This window comes from Phyllostomus hastatus, unplaced genomic scaffold, assembly GCF_019186645.2.
Source record: "Phyllostomus hastatus isolate PE091 unplaced genomic scaffold, TTU_PhHast_1.1 phas_contig_1, whole genome shotgun sequence".
In the NCBI taxonomy this organism is placed as follows: Eukaryota; Metazoa; Chordata; class Mammalia; order Chiroptera; family Phyllostomidae; genus Phyllostomus; species Phyllostomus hastatus.
In genome coordinates this window covers 17,875,542-17,893,203 of record NW_025333498.1, presented here as the reverse complement: position 1 = coordinate 17,893,203, position 17,662 = coordinate 17,875,542, and the positions used below count along the sequence as shown (strand labels likewise).

Below are 17,662 nucleotides of genomic sequence, written 5' to 3'. Positions count from 1 at the left end.
CATTGGCTGTTTTCAGCCTTCCCCAAATCAATTTGCTTTCCTTGGGCATGCCAACACAGATGTATTAATCATGCTGATCTCAAGGCTGCAGAGAGATGAACACACACATGAGTTCACACACACATGCACTCAGCCATATGTGTACATAAAGTATTTGTTACGTTTGGAATATAGTATTAGCAAATTATGTTGTAGGTGGATGAAAATGAATCCCTTAGATAAACTCATTTGAGATTTCTCCTAAACACAAAATCTAAATGTTACAGTTTTGCAAGTACTACCATTGTGGGGTAAGTGGTTTAGCCAGTGATTTGGATTTGAGGCTTGATTATTTCTTTCTATGATGAGACCATATTGAACCTCTAAAAAAGTGGTTGAATTCACAGTTATTATTGATTTTATGGAGAAATTTATCCAGGATTGAAGGTAGAAAGAGTTTTTACTAATAAAATATAAAATTAATTTTGTATGGGAATATGTGAGAATTCTAATAACTTACAAGATGAAGTTAAATCACTTAGGCCCATTGGTTTCATAAAATTTTAAATCTGGCTCTAGATGTTCTGATTTCTAAACTGAAATTTTTATTTTTAAAAATGTGTATAATATGTGACAGGAGTTCTGTGCATGAATATGTACATTTTGCCCAAGTTCCCACAGATGGGATTGGTTGTGTCTGGTAATTGGATGCAGTTAAATGTTAGATAAAGTTTCAGTAATATGCCAAAATATAAAGTACAAGAATAAAAATTCCATTTCTTTTTGTTCCAGGTTCTCTGGGAGATGCTAACAAGGGAGGTCCCCTTTAAAGGTTTGGAAGGATTACAAGTAGCTTGGCTTGTAGTGGAAAAAAACGAGGTAAGACTACGATTCTCCATTCAGGTACATAGATCAGAAAACAGTATTGGGGTTTTGCAAAAGACTTTTTCATCTTCTTCAAATTGAAAGTAAGTTCACGCTTATGGAAAGATTAGCAGTAGGAGCTAACACAAAGGGTCAAAGTGATGTTATTCCTCATGAATGGACCCTTTACATCTAATTGTTGCAGCTTCACGTCGTGATGCTGTAGATCAAAAATTGTACAAGTACTGTACTAGTTTCTCAGTCTCAATTGTAAAACCTAGGGGTTTGTTCTTAGTGATGAAAGAAGCCATTGCGTCCAAGGTAGGGGAACAGTTTAACTCCATCTCCTGCGTTTAGGACATCTTTTTTACTGGCTGGGAGTCGATATATCTGTAAGAGACCTTCAGCTACTTCAACTTACCTCTCCCAGCAGGAGTCACTATAGTACAAGAAACTGTCGCTTAGATGAGAATTTCAAAAATAAAAGAAGAAAAAATAGTTTCAAAAAAGGGAAAAATTACAGTTTTGCCACCTACGTTGAACACCACATTGAAGATGAGCTCCTCGCTGGAATTGGCGAGGCAGTGGCATAACTGCTCGCTTCTTCATGCAGAGCCTTTCCATTTCAAAAGAACTTCAGTGGCGTAAACACCGTTTGTGCTGTGTCCCCAGCCTCGCTTTTCTTCTTCCCACAAATTGAGGCTTTCAGTTAGTTGGACCTATGAGCCTACATCAGAGAACATGGTACATTCATATCAAAGGGAGCAACTACATTTTGAAAGGTTTAAAATTGTGACTGAAACGCACAGCCATGGAAATTTTCAGCATAAGGATGAAGCATCCACTATCACGGTATTATGAGAACTTAGATCACGTCGTGGAAACACACAGTTGTCGTTGTGATGCAAAACAACTTGATTTCACAAAACTTCTTCATTTCCAGACCTTATCTGTGCCCTCCACAAAGGATAAGAGTGTAACCTGAGGATAAAATAATTTGCAAAAGGTGAATATAGAGAGAGAAACAGTCCTTTTTTAATGCTTTAAAAGAACTAGATTGATCTGCTCCCCATGTGCAGGAGCAAATGAGATTAATCAAACAGCTGCTATTGACTAAGAGAAACCAAGTTTCCATGTTTTAGATCACATAATCTGGAGTTATTAATTTGTCTTCCAGAGCCATTGAGAATGGAGAGGTTCATGATAGCTGAACCTGATGAGAGAGAGCTGCCAGTTTAAGAAAAATGAGGAGTTATATTCAAGAATGTGTCTTATTCATTGTTTCACAGGAGCTGCTCTGTTTTAATTAAACGTAAGAGTAATTCCTGGTGTGCTGTTAAATCAGACCTCACATACAGGAGAACTGATATTTTCAGTTCTGTTTATTTTGCCAGTGAAATGATTAAATATTTGGTTCTAGGTTTACAAATGAGAGTGAAGAAAATCATTGACCTTCTGTTGACTTTGGAGCGGAGTACTCAACATCATTTTTTCCCTCTACCTTGTTTCAAGATAAACTTTTTTTAAGCTAACTGGACCCTCCAAATATGTATAAGACAGAATAGTTAATATTTTTAAGTAATATTTTATCTAAGGGATGGCAGAATAGGTGTAACTCTAAAGCACTTTCAGAACACTGAAAATTCCTGGAGTGTCCATCCAGGAATTTTGAAGCTGAAGAGAAAAGGGAATTGAGAAGGTACCTTTGGGTAGTTTTGACTTGAGGGTTGAGAATCACCCATAAATATAACCTTCAGAACCTCTTAACATGTATGCAAGGAGGCCATCTCCCCGTTCTCCCCAAAGGACCCCCTAAAGCAGAGTGCACTGTTTTGCCCATGGAGTGATCTATCTGAAGATCAGCTAATAACTGATGGAGGCTACTCAAATATCTCCCATACTGTATTTATTAAATACACTAGTATGTTGGGAAAAAAACCCACATGGTAAAATACGTTTTCTCAATTTCCTAATGTATTTCAGGAAAATTGGGTATTACAAGGAAACTTCTCTGTCTATTCTTATTCTGAACAATATTTATTTGTCAAAAATATGAAAATTAGGTATAAATGTAGTTTCCATTCAAGAAGTCATTCAAGAAGATGGCTTAGATTATTGAGTTGAAAAGACAAAGCTGTATTTTTTTTTAACTTGCCCATTTAAATGAAGAATGGTATGTTTAAACTTTCAGGGAGACATTTAAAATGTGAATGTCATGCTAGAATGTACCTATTTCCAAATATTAGGGTTACCTTTTGATGTTAACATTTTATTCAAAAAAAAATAAGACTCATAGGAAGTTGCAAAAATATTGCGAAGAATTCCGTGAACTCTTCCCTCACCTTCCCCACTGGTGACATGTAGGTGCAGTGTACTATCAGAACCTGGAAACTGATGTTGGTACGTTATTCTTCACCACACTGTAGACCTTATTTGGTTTCCCCATTTCAGATTGCATTTTGCATCTGTAGGAAGATCAGTATTTTCTAAAAATTATATCTGAAGGTCTTTGCTTCTAAACCTGGCATAATGAAGATCTTTAAATAATAACTTTAGCTAATATTAAATAGTATTAAAAATCTAGATGCATAAAGCCCTGTTAAACTTGACAAAGCAAACGGTGAACCCTTATAGAAGGCATGAAATCGAGACAGCATTACTAATAAATTTTTTATACACATACTTCTCTTTGTAATTAACAGAAAACTCAGTGGTCATTCAGAATGTTCTGGAAGCATAATTTTTATCTTTATAAATGCTTAGACTCCCATATAAAATGGGTTTTGCTCTAAGCAGCAAAACTACTATTCTTGTTTAACATGGAAATCCTCAAAAAAACTTAATTGTTCTTGACTATACTTTAGAAAAAGGTAATAAGCGTGACTTAAAAAATAATTTTTGCATCTTATATAGAAAATGGTGCAAAAGAGACTATGATCTTTGGTGCCTTTTAATGTACCAAAATAATCCCTTATATAAAGTGTCTCAGTCTAGATTTAACTGGTATTTAACAATCATGTCAGATAATTTAAATCAATTACGTCTCCTTGTACAGTGTCTCAGATATGGTGTCTAAAAGCTTAACAGTAAGAAAAGATGATAGAAATGATCAATATCCATATTCATCCTGTTCAGATTTCAGTTCTCAGAGAAAACGTTGAGATAAAGTAGTATTGCAAATGTTATCCTTTATGAAATATTATTATTCATTACACATGAGGTACATTCAGTTGCATAATTGCAACTACTGTTTGTTTTAATAGTTGCCTCTCCCAACCATCTTATATTTTTTTAAAAAGTAAACCCTTGATTTTTCTTTTAACCTCCATTGAAAGGTTCCAGTTCACATTACAGTAAAATAATAATACAGTTTATTACATCATACACTATTCTGTGAAATCACAAGGCTGGAAGTTAAAAAATGCTTAGCATGGAGAGGATTTTTTAATTTTATTTTTTTATTTTGTTTTATTTTGATTTTAAAGTTATCTGTAATTCCAAATATAGATTGTCTGTTTTCTTGCCATGGCAATTATTTTTCTAGTTTTACACATAGCCTCCCCCAAATCCCACTCAGTTAAGCTTTAAGTTTCTTATTTGTAAAACTTCTCTGGCAAACAATACCGGGGGATAATGTTCTCAGTACTTGTTAGTGCAGCAGATCTCAACTCCATCACACCCAGTGCCCTTTCCATAATAGCCGGTTTACACCCCATCTATTTGCCTGAAATGAATTCAGAGGTAATACAACCTACCTACACACATTGTATTTTAAGTCAATGTAGTGCTCTAACTGCCATATAAAGAAGAAATTAATGAAATATGTCTTGCTATGTGGAAATGCTCAGGCATGACCACAGTATATTATGGAGTGGTTTGGGGCTCTTGCCCCTATGGCTAAGTAGACTTCGGCAGCTACAAATGCAGAGTACAGTTGGGTTAATGACTTCACTCTCATGCATGAGGAACATTGTTGTTGGTGACAGATTTCCAAAATTTTCGTTAGGTTATGAATAGTGCAAAACTCAATTGGCCCTTGATTTATTTTATTTGGAGGTTGCATTCTTAGAAGTTCAGTGCATTTAAAAGCTGTTCAAAACATACTTTATGTTTATTTGTATGTCAGAGAGAGTCTAGGCTCAGAAAATTGTAAACCTCATTCCTTGCTTATTGGACTTACAAGAATGCACATGGGATTTTTGGAGTTTAATGGAATATAAGAGAGTTCTTCATAGAGGACTTGACCATATATTGAAGGCTGGCATTCTTGACCTGCTCCAGATACAACCTACCAGTTTTAAAACAAACAAAAATGCCTCCATAGATTTCTAAATGGCCTCTATGAGCATTACATGTTCTATGAGAAATACTATTGTAGAATGTTAGGACAGGACTGCCTCTTACATTATAATCTTTGTTGTATCAGGTCCTTACAGTTCATGAGTTTGACCAAAACTGAGCCATAATGAACCATACATTCAGAATGTCCTGTTTACCAGTGGCAGAAGGCATGTGTCATTGAAATTATCTCCGTGGTTGTCTGTAATGAAGATGTTATATTCTCACAGTTGTCAGTCTGCTGCCAAAACTGAACTAATTCTGAGCTGCAATATTGTCTATAAACAGTGCTGTAATAGATTTATGATTTTAGACTTTGTATTTAAGTTCAAACTTGTCCCCTTCCTACCATAGTTTGTTTTTTTTTTTTGGACTTGATTCTATATGTAAAGTATTTGTTGTGCTGAACCTGATTCTCCATCCACTGTGATTCCTCTTTAGAGGTATAAGTGTCAATAGTAACACAGAATTCTGGTCAAGATGGCAGCACAGATAAACACAGCTCACTCCCTTGCACAGCCACATCAAAATTACAACTAAAATATAGAACATCAGAAACCATCAGAAATCAAGTTGAATGGAAGTTTGACAACTACAGAATTAAAGAAATCACATTCATCCAGACTGGTAGGAGGTGCGGAGATGTGGAATGGGCTGGTTCCACATCCACATGTGGTGGATAAAAATTCGGGAGGGATATCTCAGGAGTGAGGAGTCCCAGCCCCACACCAGGTCACCCAGCCCAGGGGTCCAGTGCCAGGAAGATAAGCCCCCATAACTTCTGACTGCAAAACCAGCAGAGATTGAGTCAGTGGAAGAAACTAATGGAATCTCAAGCAGTTCCCCTTAACCCACACACAGACTTACTCAGATTCACTCCCTCTGAGCTCCAGCACCAGGGTAGTGGCTTGAAAGGCACCAGTAAAACACAGGGAGGAACTGAAGTGTCTGGCATCAAGGCAGGAGCTGGAGGACAGTTTTCTTTCAGATAGAAAGGTGGGCAGAGGCCATTGTCCCTCTTCTGAACCCTCCCCCCACAGAATCACAGAGCTGGCAGGCAAGTGCCATATCTGAGATTCTATCAACCTGGCTAACATGGTTTGCCCCTCCCTGAAGATCCCCTTAGACTATGTCCCACCCAACCTATGGGCCCACCCAAGCTGTTTACAGAGACTTTTCCTTATGAATGGCTGGTCTTGGCTCATGCTTTACAACTTCCTAAATTCTCTCAAGCAACAGCCAGCTTCAGTGAGCCCCCAACCCCTGTACCTGTTGCTGAGTGCCCCCAGGCCAAGCACTAGCAGCAGCCAGCCTAGATTCACAGGCTTGGCTTTGCCTGGGAATCTCCAAGCCCAGCACAAGTAGCAGCCATCTCAGATTGCTTTATAGCTCAGGCAGGGTGACCCCAGGCAAAACACAGGTAGAAGGCTAACCTTGGCTTGAACCACGCAGGAAACTCCAGAGCCTGCATACCTAGTGGACAGCCTCAGACCACATTGGAGCACCACCACCCTGCCCCCGCTCAGTTGATCCCCTACAGAGGACAGAGGTTGGTGGTCAGTAGTCACAACTAGTCCTTGCAGCTGATTGGCCTGGGTAAATCCCTCTCACTGACCTGCCAACAGCAACCAAAGCTCAACTACAAGAGGAGGGTATATTCAGCCCACATGAAGGGCACACCTTGAGTTTGCAGCTTGGGTGATAGGGGAGGCTGTGCCACTGGACACTACAAGACACTTACTACATTAGGCCAGGCTACTAAGACAGGGTATCATAGCAGCTACGTAACACATAGAAACAAACACAGGGAGGCAGCCAAAATGAGGAGACAAAGAAACGTGGCCCAAATGAAAAAACAGATTAAAACTCCAGAAAAAGAACTAAATGAAATGGAGATAAGCAATCTATCAAATGCAGAGTTCAAAACACTGGTTATAAGGATGCTGAAGGAACTTAGTGAGGACCTCAACAGCATAAAAAAGATTCAGTCAGAAATGAAGGATATATTAATTGAAATAAAAAGCAATTTACAGGAAAACACCAGTAAAGCCAAGAATCGAAGCAACAATTGGGAACATAAGGAAGCAAAAAAAAAACAGCCAATCAGAAAACAAGAAGAAAAAAGAATCCAAAAAAACAAGGAGAGTATAATCAGCTTGAAGTTGGGACAACTTCAAGTGTTCCAACACTCATATCATAGGGGTTCCAGAAGGAGAAGAGAAAGAGTAAGAAACTAGAAATCTATTAGAAAAAATAATGAAAGAAATCTCTAATTTGGTGAAGGAAATAGACATGCAAGTCCAGGAAGCACAGAGTCCCAAGCAAAGAGGCCTACTCAAAGGTACATCATAATTAAAATGCCAAAGGTTAAAGATAAAGAGAGAATCTTAAAAGCATAAAAGCAGCAAGAGAAAAACAGTTAGTTACCTACAGGGGAGTTCCCATAAGACTCTCAACTGATTTCTCAAAAAAAGCTTTGTAGGCTAGAAAGGATTGGCAAGCCATATTCAAAGTCATGAAAAGCAAGACCTATAGCCAAGATTGCTTTACCCAGCAAAGCTATCATTTAGAATCAAAGGGCAGATAAAGAGCTCCCAAAACAAGAAAAAAAGGAAAGGAGTCCATTGTTATATGAAATGTTAAAAGAACTTAAGAAAAAAATCAAAACTATGAACAATAAAATGGCAATAAATACATATCTGTCAACGACTGAATTCAAAAAACAAACATAGCAAACAAGAAGAACAGAGGCAGATTTATGTATATGGAGATCATTTTGATGGGTGCCAGAGGGTGGGGAGTATAGGGTATAGGGGAATGGGTGATGAAGTAAGGGGATTAAGAAGTACAAATTGAACCCTGGCTGGTGTTGCTCAGTGGATTGAGTGCCGGCCTGTGAACAAAAGGGTCACCAGTTTGATGCCCAGTCAGGGCACATGCCTGGGTTGTGGGTCAGGTCCCCAGTAGGGGATGTGCAAGAGGCAACCACACGCTAATGTTTCTTTCCCTCATTTTCTCCTTCCCTTTCCCTCTCTCTAACAATAAATAAATAAATAAATATTTTTTTAAAAGAAGTACAAATTGGTAGTTACAGAAAGCCATGGAGCTGTGAAGTACAGTATGGGAAATGGAATAGCCAAAGAACTTATATGTATGACCCATGGATATAATCAATGTTGTGGGGATTGCTGGAGGGAGTGGGGAGTTCTGGGTTGAGGAGGGCAAAAGGGGAGAAATTGAGACAACTGTAATATCATAATCAATAAAATACAATTTTTTTAAAAAGTATGTCTTTGGAGATTAGATATTATGAATCTAACCCTAAACTCTCACCTGCCATATATTAATTAATGGAAGATTTAAATTTAATGCCTTCCTTTGTGACCCTTTAATTAGTATTTACTTTCCTTAATAAGTACATCTTTACATTTTATTTTGTTTATACTTTCTGTGTTGTAGAGATTAACCATTCCAAGCAGTTGCCCTAGAAGTTTTGCTGAACTATTACACCAGTGTTGGGAAGCTGATGCCAAGGTATGTATATATTTTTTGTTGCTGTTGTTGTTCAGAATTCTGAAATTTCACTCGTTTGTTGGGCTTTGAATTTTCAGAATGGGGTAATAACACAGTCATGTTAGAGCACAAAGCCAGACTGCCACTCCTGTTGTCTAGGTTGACTATTGAGACTTTTTGTTGACATCTGCTCATCTTGATCCTAGAAACTCAATAATATTGGCTCTTTCTTATAGCACTGCAACATTTTTGACTCAATAAAGAGAAATTTGTTTCTTTTTAATCTTTTTTTTAAGATTTTATTTATTTATTTTTAGAGAGGGAAGGGAGAGAGAGAGAGAGAGAGAGGGGAACATCAATGTGCGGTTGCTAGGGACAATGGCCTGCAACCCAGGCATGTGCCCTGACTAGGAATCGAACCTGCAATGCTTTGGTTTGCAGCCCGCGCTCAATCCACTGAGCTACGCCAGCCAGGGCTCTTTTTAATCTTTGATAATAACTATTGTACCTTCATGTTATAAAGAAGGCTAGCCTACAGTGCTTTTTATATGTCAGGCACCGTTCCAAATACCTTATGTATATTAACTCGTTTACTCCTCAGAATAGCTCTGTGAAATAGGTACTGTCAGGATCCTCATTGCACAGATGGAGAATCAAGGCACAAAGAGGTTAAGTAATGAGCTCAAGGCCACACTGCTGCTAAGTTGTGGGGCTGGACATGAACCTGAGCCATCTGACGGAAGTCCCTGCTCTTAACCACTATGCTCTATTGCCTTTCTAACCAAAGACCAGAAGCAGCACTTCAAGAGATTTTTGACACAAACTTCCTGTCCAGTTTCAGTGATGTTTTTTAGGCTACCACAATAGAGTTGGAGAAATTCCAAAAATTAGGCTTTCATGTGGTTATCACATTTGAGCATGAATGGCCCATTTCCTTTCCCTACAAAGATCATTTTAACAAACTCTTGCGTACATACGGAAATATTCATAGATAAAGTGATAAGGTAGTCTTGGATTTGCATCAAAATAAAGGGAAATGGATGATGGTATAAATGAAATAAGGTTAGCCATGGTAATTCTTGAAGCTGAGTTATAGGTTTATGGAGGTTCATTATATTGTTCTTTCTACCATTGTGTATGTTTGAGATTTTCCATAATAAGTTAAAAATAAAGATTCTCACAGATTAGACATTACAATAAGAGAATTATACTCGAGATACAAACTAAAATTTTATAGTTTCAATTTGCCCAGTTTTTTCACAGAAATAGATATATTGCAACTGGATCTTTTAAATAGAGATCTAAAAATAAAAACTTCAGAATGGAATTTTTTTAAATTTAATCAGCTCCAGTCTGACCTTAATCAGTTCTGGTCTGACTCTCAAGAAGAATGAACAATAACATATAGTTTCTTCTACATGTCTCTCAAGTGGGAATAACTCATGAACAATAGGTGAGAATGGGAATTGTGTTAGTGTAACTGAGAATTCCCAATGAATCATATATAAAGTTTCCCGCACGTTGTTCCGCACCACCAAGTGAGAACAGCTGAGCATCAAGTACAGCAGTGTAGCCAACAGGGCAGCAAGCTAGGCCCCTCCGTCCCACGTGCTCCCTGTTGGCGGGGCTGCCCAGGGCTTTGCCTTGGAAGGGTTTGCTCCTGGTTCTCTCCAGCCTTGAGCCTTTGGCCTTTCCTTTCATAACCAACAGCCTCAATCTTTGCTTTTACTTCTTTTCATCAAATTGCCTTCACCCTTTTTAAAAGAGACCTGTGTTTACTTAGTATTGTTTTTATTAAAATTTTTAAACTGTGTTAGTAATATTTTTATTCAGGTAGCTATTGTTTTTATTAGTATTTTATGACACAGTTGCATAAGTTTTGAGTGGGCAGCCCTGTCCCTGTTTTGGCCCTGTTCTTTAAGAGTGTGGTTTTGCAGAACATGGGGATTTTTAAGCATTGAAAGAAATGCTGCCCTTTGTGATTCATCCGGTAGAAACTCGCAAGTGGCTGTTCGAAAGCTTTTACTAGAACATTTATTTTATACTGTTAAAACAGTATCATGCCACCCTTTTCATATTCTTCCTACCAGTTGTATGTCCATTAGGGCATATACAGTAATTTCGTCAGCATTTTCCTCTCTGCCATTTACATAGAAATTTCACCCGAAATTATTTGCATTGAATTAGATTAGTGCAACTAGATCTCTGTAATTGTAATTATATTTCAGTATGCAAAGCAGGTTTTGAATTTCTTAATCAGAAACTCTGTGGTACCTTAATTAAAATTCTAAGAATGTACATTTATGGTGTATTAATTAACTGATAGTGTAAACACCACAAGGACATTAGGCCCAGGGTTGGTGCCATGAAGTTGGCATGTCTTTAACGTGTACGAAGCTGAACTTCCTTAGGATCAAAGGACTCTAGTGTTCTAGCCGTGTGAAGTATAAAGTTTGATTGATTTTTATTCCCTAAATTCATGACATTTCATCCTGATGAAACTGATACACGTCCACTGTATTTGACTGCTTGTACACCCAGCCGCAGCACACCCTCGCAGCCCTCGTTGCTGAGCTTCTCTAGACACGCCTTCCAACGGAGGAGCAAACCTGCATTCCCCAAACATGCCCTCCCTTCTCTCCTTTTCTCCCCTGGTCACTTCGTCATCGGGCTTCCCCGGTTATTCTGTTTGCCCCAGCTCATGATTAGCGTTCCTTTTTCTAAACCACAGTCTCAGCTAGTGCCTTGCCTCGTACTGTTGTATTTTTTAAAATATCTTTTCTTCCTAAATTTACTGCAGGCTCTATAAGAGAATAGAGCTAGTTTCGATGTCTTTCTCCCTGTGGAGCACCTTACAAAAACTGAGTAGGTAGATGCCCGATTTGTAGTGGGCTGAAGTAGCCAGCCAAGGTTTATGTCCGGAGAGGCACACTTTAGTTCTCAGGCTAGAAGCATATCACACTTCAACCGGAACGTGCCAAACCTGTGCACACACAGTGGTTGGTTAAAATAATTTTTTCAGTCTTTAGACTTTAGAATTTTAACTCATAGATTAAAATATTCAGCTATAAAAATACTCTTTTGCAATGATGAGAAGAACATGTATACAAGAGAAAGCTGGTATTAGGTAAAATCTCAAGTCATTCCAGTGGCTTACCCCAGGTGCTCAAAATATTTTATTGAAGAAACGAAGAAAGTAGCCCTGACTGGAATGGCTCAGTGGGTTGGGCAACATCCCGCAAAACGAAAGGCTGCCAGTTTGATTCCCACTCAGGGCACATGCCTGGGCTGTGGAACAGGTCCCCAGTGGTGGGGGCGGGGGTGGAGGCGGTGAGAGGCAATTGATGGATGTTTCTCTTGCACATCGATGTTTCTGTCCCTCTCTTTCTCCATTCCTTCCTTTCTCTGAAAATAAGTAAGTAAAATCTTGTTTTTAAAAAAGAAAAGAAGGAACTAAAGGTAGGTGTTGGTTCAAGTTCTAAAGTGACATTTCTGAATAAGGAAAAAATTAATAGTTAAAGCTGTGAATTTGAAAGGAAGTACTATTTTACCCTCACATAATAAAATGTTTTGAAGGGTTTAAGTGTGTAGTCCCTGGTTTTGTGATTTGCTTTGTGTGTGGTACTGGGCAATTTATACTTTTCTGAGACTGATTTTCCTTATCTATAAAATGAAGATAACCAAAGAAATATTGTGTGCAGATGCTTAATAAGTGGTCCTTGTGATTTTTAAGTAAGCAAAGTCTGCATAATACCTAAGAGGAAACTAAGTTCCTTCAGAGGAACTTACGTAAGTTCTTAGACCAGATTTTGTATTCTGTAATCAGAATACACATAAAACATTACTATCATGAAATTCTGCATTGTGTTACTTCTTTAAATGTTCACTTCAATAGTTTCTATTAGAGAGCATATCCTAAAGGTAAAAGCAAGATTTTTTTCCTAGGGGTATCTGTCATCCAATTACAAGTGAATTTCACCTTATTTCAAGAATGATTATGTAGAAAAAATATTATTCTTTAAAATTTTATTAATTGCTTCTGCAGCTTTTTAATGCAAAATGAAATTCCTATGTTTCTTATATAATCAGTTCCTGTACAAATAATTAGAATATTTTTACTTTTGCAACCCAACACATAGCGGTGGAAATTAAAATGAGACAATGTCAAAAGAAGACAAACAATATTTTTCAAATTTCCTACTTAAAACATTTTTCTTTTTGCTTATTAGAAGGTTTGGTGCACATCAGTGACATTTTGCTACTTTTGCCCTCTTTTAAAAAATAAAGCACATACACACACACCCTTTTAAGGAACTTGGGGAAAAAACAACTGAGAATAAATATCTCAGTTTTATACTCCTGAGAAATACAAAAAATGCCTTTCTTAATGTAGTAAGCATTCAAGTCCTGAGAGCAAGCCACTTCAACATTGTTCCTTCTTGTGTTTGTGCTCCTAAATTAAAATGCATGTTTTAATTGCTGCAACTGTAATTTATTCAGAAATGGTATAATTATGAGGCATGAAGAGAGAATGTGCATCATCCTTTTATTATCTTTCTCCATTTTTGTTTTAACCTTTTCTCTCAACCTTGGCTCAAGTCTAAAGAGATAAACTAGTGTAGTTTCTGCTAGCTAAAGGAATACACCTGGCCACTGCTTTTTCAATTCCTCGTAAACAGGAAGTACCTTAGCATTTCCCAGCAACAAAGTTAGTTAAAAAACGAAATAAATAACTTCATAACTTCATTGAGAACAATGAAGTTATGATGGCTTTAAAATTGGGCAACTTTTCTCAGCAACTGGTTTAGGAAATTTTGTTAGTTCTGGTAAATGGGTAAGTAGATCTTTTATGCAACATTGTATTATAAAAATTTTCAAACATCCAGAAAAGTTGAAAGAATTTTACAGTGGACACTGGAATACCTACCACCTAGACTCTACCATTAACTTTTACATACTTGCTTTATCACATAGATAGATTTTTAAAGGACTCAACTTTTGCCTTTTAGGAGTCCTTAAATGTCATACCCAAAAAGGAGAATTAGTACATTTCCTTACCTGGAGAAAAATTGTACTGATTCCAGCCTTAGGACACACTATAGAAAAATGACATGAGACTATTCTTAGGAATAATTAATTGACTGAAAATGAGGAATACAGCTCCCTAAACCTCGGGGGTCTGATGGCTGTAAAATAACTAGATCAGGACATTATATCATATTTTGTTTTTTTATGGTGAGTTGGGCTTATTACTGTGCTTGTAGATTTTTCTCTTGAAGATCTACTGGCACAGTTTCTAACAAATGACTGTTTATTTTCTCTCCTTCAGAAACGGCCATCTTTCAAGCAAATCATTTCAATTCTGGACTCCATGTCAAATGACACCAACCTCCCTGACCAGTGTAACTCATTCCTGCACAACAAGGCCGAGTGGAGGTAGGCAGGCCTTGCTCAGTAGTCACGTCCTCGGGCTTTGCAGGACTGTGACTAGCCTAAGCGAAGAAGAGAACCCGAAAACTTGGTGACGGTCCCGATTTCTAAGTATAGCCTAGAACTTGGGGCTTTTGGTTTTGTTTTGTTTTGTTTTGTTTTTGTTTTTGTGTTAAAAATTTTTGGAGATCTAATAATTCCTCCATTTCATAGGTTAGCAAAAAAGAGTGTTCCTCTAAGCCTGTTGCCTTATCACATGGTATGAGTATTTGGGAAGATTACTGAAGTCATATCTTGAGACCAAAGACAGTTACCAGACATTGCTCTGTGTACTCTGTGTGTCGGGAAGCTTTGGCCTCTGTCCAGTGAGAAATAAAAATACTGTTTGCCTGGAAATTTGCAGAGAGCACCGTATGTTGATGGAGGAGGTAGAGAGGCTATAAAAGCACTTTTAAAAGAAAACTTTTGATGTTATAAATCCTGTTAAATTGTGTCAAGTGTAAAACAAGTTTAGTAATGAGAAAATTGTATCTTGTGAGTGGAAGAAATAAGCTTGGGATGAGACATTTGAGCCAGGTCACATGATGCACGAATATAAATAGCATGCTTGGGAGCTGACATTATTCCTCCCTGACTCAGCAGAGATTTAAGTAACCGCATCTCTGCTCCTGAGGGCCTTGGCGGAAATGTGATGCCTTGCGCCGCCTGCTGATGCCAAATGAATACTGCACGCACTTTGAAAAATGACGGAGTTGTTTTCTCCTCTTGTTAGACATGTCTTTGAGCTATTTGGTTGGTGTTTTACAATAACTTCACTTATTTTTATTCTTTTGAAATCTCTGTCAAAGTCTAGTGAGTTAAATAAATTTTTATGTAGGGATACAAAAGGTAGTACTGTCTGCTTTAGTCTAGGTATGAGGGCTTTGTTCTGGGCTGAAATAATAAACAAAGCAAAACATGTAAGCAATCTTTGTTTCCTACAATAGGAGTTCAGCACAAATCTAAACAGATCACTCCCCCTTCAGATCCGTATAAGGAGTTCCCATTCCTCTAGGACAGAAGCCAAAAATACTTAGCAAGTCTCATGAGCCCCACTTTACTCTGGCCTCAGCAACCACATCTTAAGAATATCAGTCCTTAATTCTGCCTCTCTGTCCCTCGACAGATGCATATTTCTCCCTCACTCGGTTTTTACAAGATGCAGTTTGTTCTGTTTAAAATTTACTCCTGTTCAGAGCATGCAAAGTATACCAAGTTAATCATGTTATTTTACCTGTCGAATTGGCAAAGGCCAAAAAAGTACTGACACTCCCCACAGTGTGAGGACGGGGAGGCGGGCTCTCGCACACACTGCCAGCAGAACTGTGAATTGGTGCAAGCATTTGAATCGGGAGCCTTTAAAATTTTCCTGCTATTTGCCCTAGAAATTGCATTTTTAGGAAACTGTTCTAAGGAAGAAGCAATGTGGACAAAGATATATCCCCAAAGGGTTTCATGGTTAAAAATAAAAAGCATCTTCAAGATTCAACATTAGAAAAATGGGGAATGGTTACATAAAATACTGGTTTATCCATAAACTATTGCAAAGCCACTAAAAATTACATTCCTGATGTGATGTCAGAAGTTAAGGTGTCAGAAGTCAAGGTGTCATTATCTGTACAGTGTTAGGGGTCAGCTGACAAGGCCACTAGGGGGCTTCTGAGAGCTGGTCATCTGTTTCTTCATCTGGGTGCTGGTTATATAGGTGTGTTCACTTAGTAAAAATTTATCAAATTGTGCTCTTTGCATATGTACACATTCTGTACGTATGTTATACTTCAATAAAAATGTAACTTAAAAAAATAAGTAAATAAAACCCATCCCTGTTTAAAACACCACCCCTAATGCCAGAGAGCAAGTAAAAAAATAACATGTCTTTAAGGAAGAGTTTCCTGGCCCCAGACTAGAAGAGGTTCCACCTCATATGCTTGGGCAGCATCTCCTCCATAGCCCACTACTGCTTTTGGAATCAATAAGTAATTCTACAGTTTGTTTAGCGTGTGTCTCATAGGCTAAAATGGGACGGGGTCAGATCACCTCTTCTGTTCATCATTGTACCTGCAGCATCTAGAATGTGCCTTGACCATAGCAGTTGCTCAATAAATATTTGGGGAAGGGAATGCCATGGTGCTAATAACATAAAAAGACAATATGGTATTACCCATGAGAATATAAATACGCAAGTTACTTTGTCATGCCAAATATATTCTCCCAAGTTCATTCAGATATCCATTGAAGGTCTGCTGGGGCCACGGTGCCCTTCCAGGTGTTGGGGTTCGGCGATGAGCAGGGCAGTCCCGATGCACACAGACGGCCTGGGGTTAAACTGCTAAATATAAGTACACAAATAATGACCTTATTTACTATTTCGAAAAGTATTATGTCAGTGAAGAACTGGACATCTGAGAGGATATAACTGTGAAATCTAATCCAGTTGAGGATATAATTAAAGGGTTCCCTGAGGAAATGCTCTTTGATCTCTTATCCAAAGGATTTGGAGGATTTTAATCCTACTACTGATACCCTTGAGGTGGGAGTCTTTTGAAGTGTATCAACAAAATTAGAAAAGAAGGGGAAAGTTGGTAAGTTTCCTGTATAAAAATGTAAAGCCTCCACATGAGCAAGAGCAATGCGCTCCTTCATAAATAGAATTTCAGAACAAATGACATACCGTACAATAGATCAGCAGTTCTAAAAGTTTTTCGTCTCAGGACTTCCTTACACTCTGAAGAATTTGTTTCAATGTTACATCTGTCAGTACTTATCAAAACTAGAACTGGGAAAAATGTACATATGTATTTATTGATTTGTTTAAAAGATCATGGTAAATCCCGCTTCTGCATCCCACCTGTGGCCCTCTCACGCGTCACGCATGACGTCTCCGGGAAGCACACTCATGAGAGAGTGAGGGCAGAAAAGGCACATCATATCTTCATGTTACTCTGAAAACCCGTTTCACCTCTCAGATTCGTTGAAAAGCTCTCATGGGTCCCCAGACTGCACTTTGAAAACCTCTGTGATAGACAGTTACTGTCATTAAACTAACATTTTAATGAAAATATCACACTAAAGAATGGGAAAAAGCATTTCACAAAAGGAGAAACCCAGGGGCCAAGAAACACCTGAAATACATGCAACCTCATTCAGCAATCAAATATTGAAAGGGAATGTAATTCATTTGACAGATTGGCAAAAATTTATATTATGAAAATAACCCGGTTATAAATTTTCTCGGACATTGCCGGTGAGAAAATACTACCTTCATAAAAGAGGCATTCCTAAACACGTGAGTGAGGAGATTGTACGAGAATAGATGACATGCCCTTCGTTAGAATTCTAAACCAGGAAGTAGCAATCAAAGGAGATTTGGGGGATTTCTGTGGTTTTTAAAAATTATGATATCTCCTTTCACAGAATAGTATGGAACAACTCATGATACTAGAGATCTGATCAATTTTTTTAAATGGAGGCTACAGTCCAGTATGTTTAGAATGATTCC

The 17,662-nt window shown here is 37.9% G+C and overlaps 1 protein-coding gene across 3 annotated transcripts in view; it reads left to right on the top strand.

The window, feature by feature from the left end:
• MAP3K20 (mitogen-activated protein kinase kinase kinase 20) overlaps positions 1 to 17,662 on the top strand; it is a 161,803-nt gene that overhangs the window by 92,936 nt on the left and 51,205 nt on the right. For all 3 annotated transcript variants that reach the window (XM_045856846.1, XM_045857604.1, XM_045858324.1), the window contains exons 8-10: positions 772 to 858; positions 8,641 to 8,715; positions 14,024 to 14,130. In XM_045856846.1, coding sequence (XP_045712802.1) covers positions 772 to 858; positions 8,641 to 8,715; positions 14,024 to 14,130 — 269 coding nt within the window. The remainder of the gene's footprint in view (positions 1 to 771; positions 859 to 8,640; positions 8,716 to 14,023; positions 14,131 to 17,662) is intronic.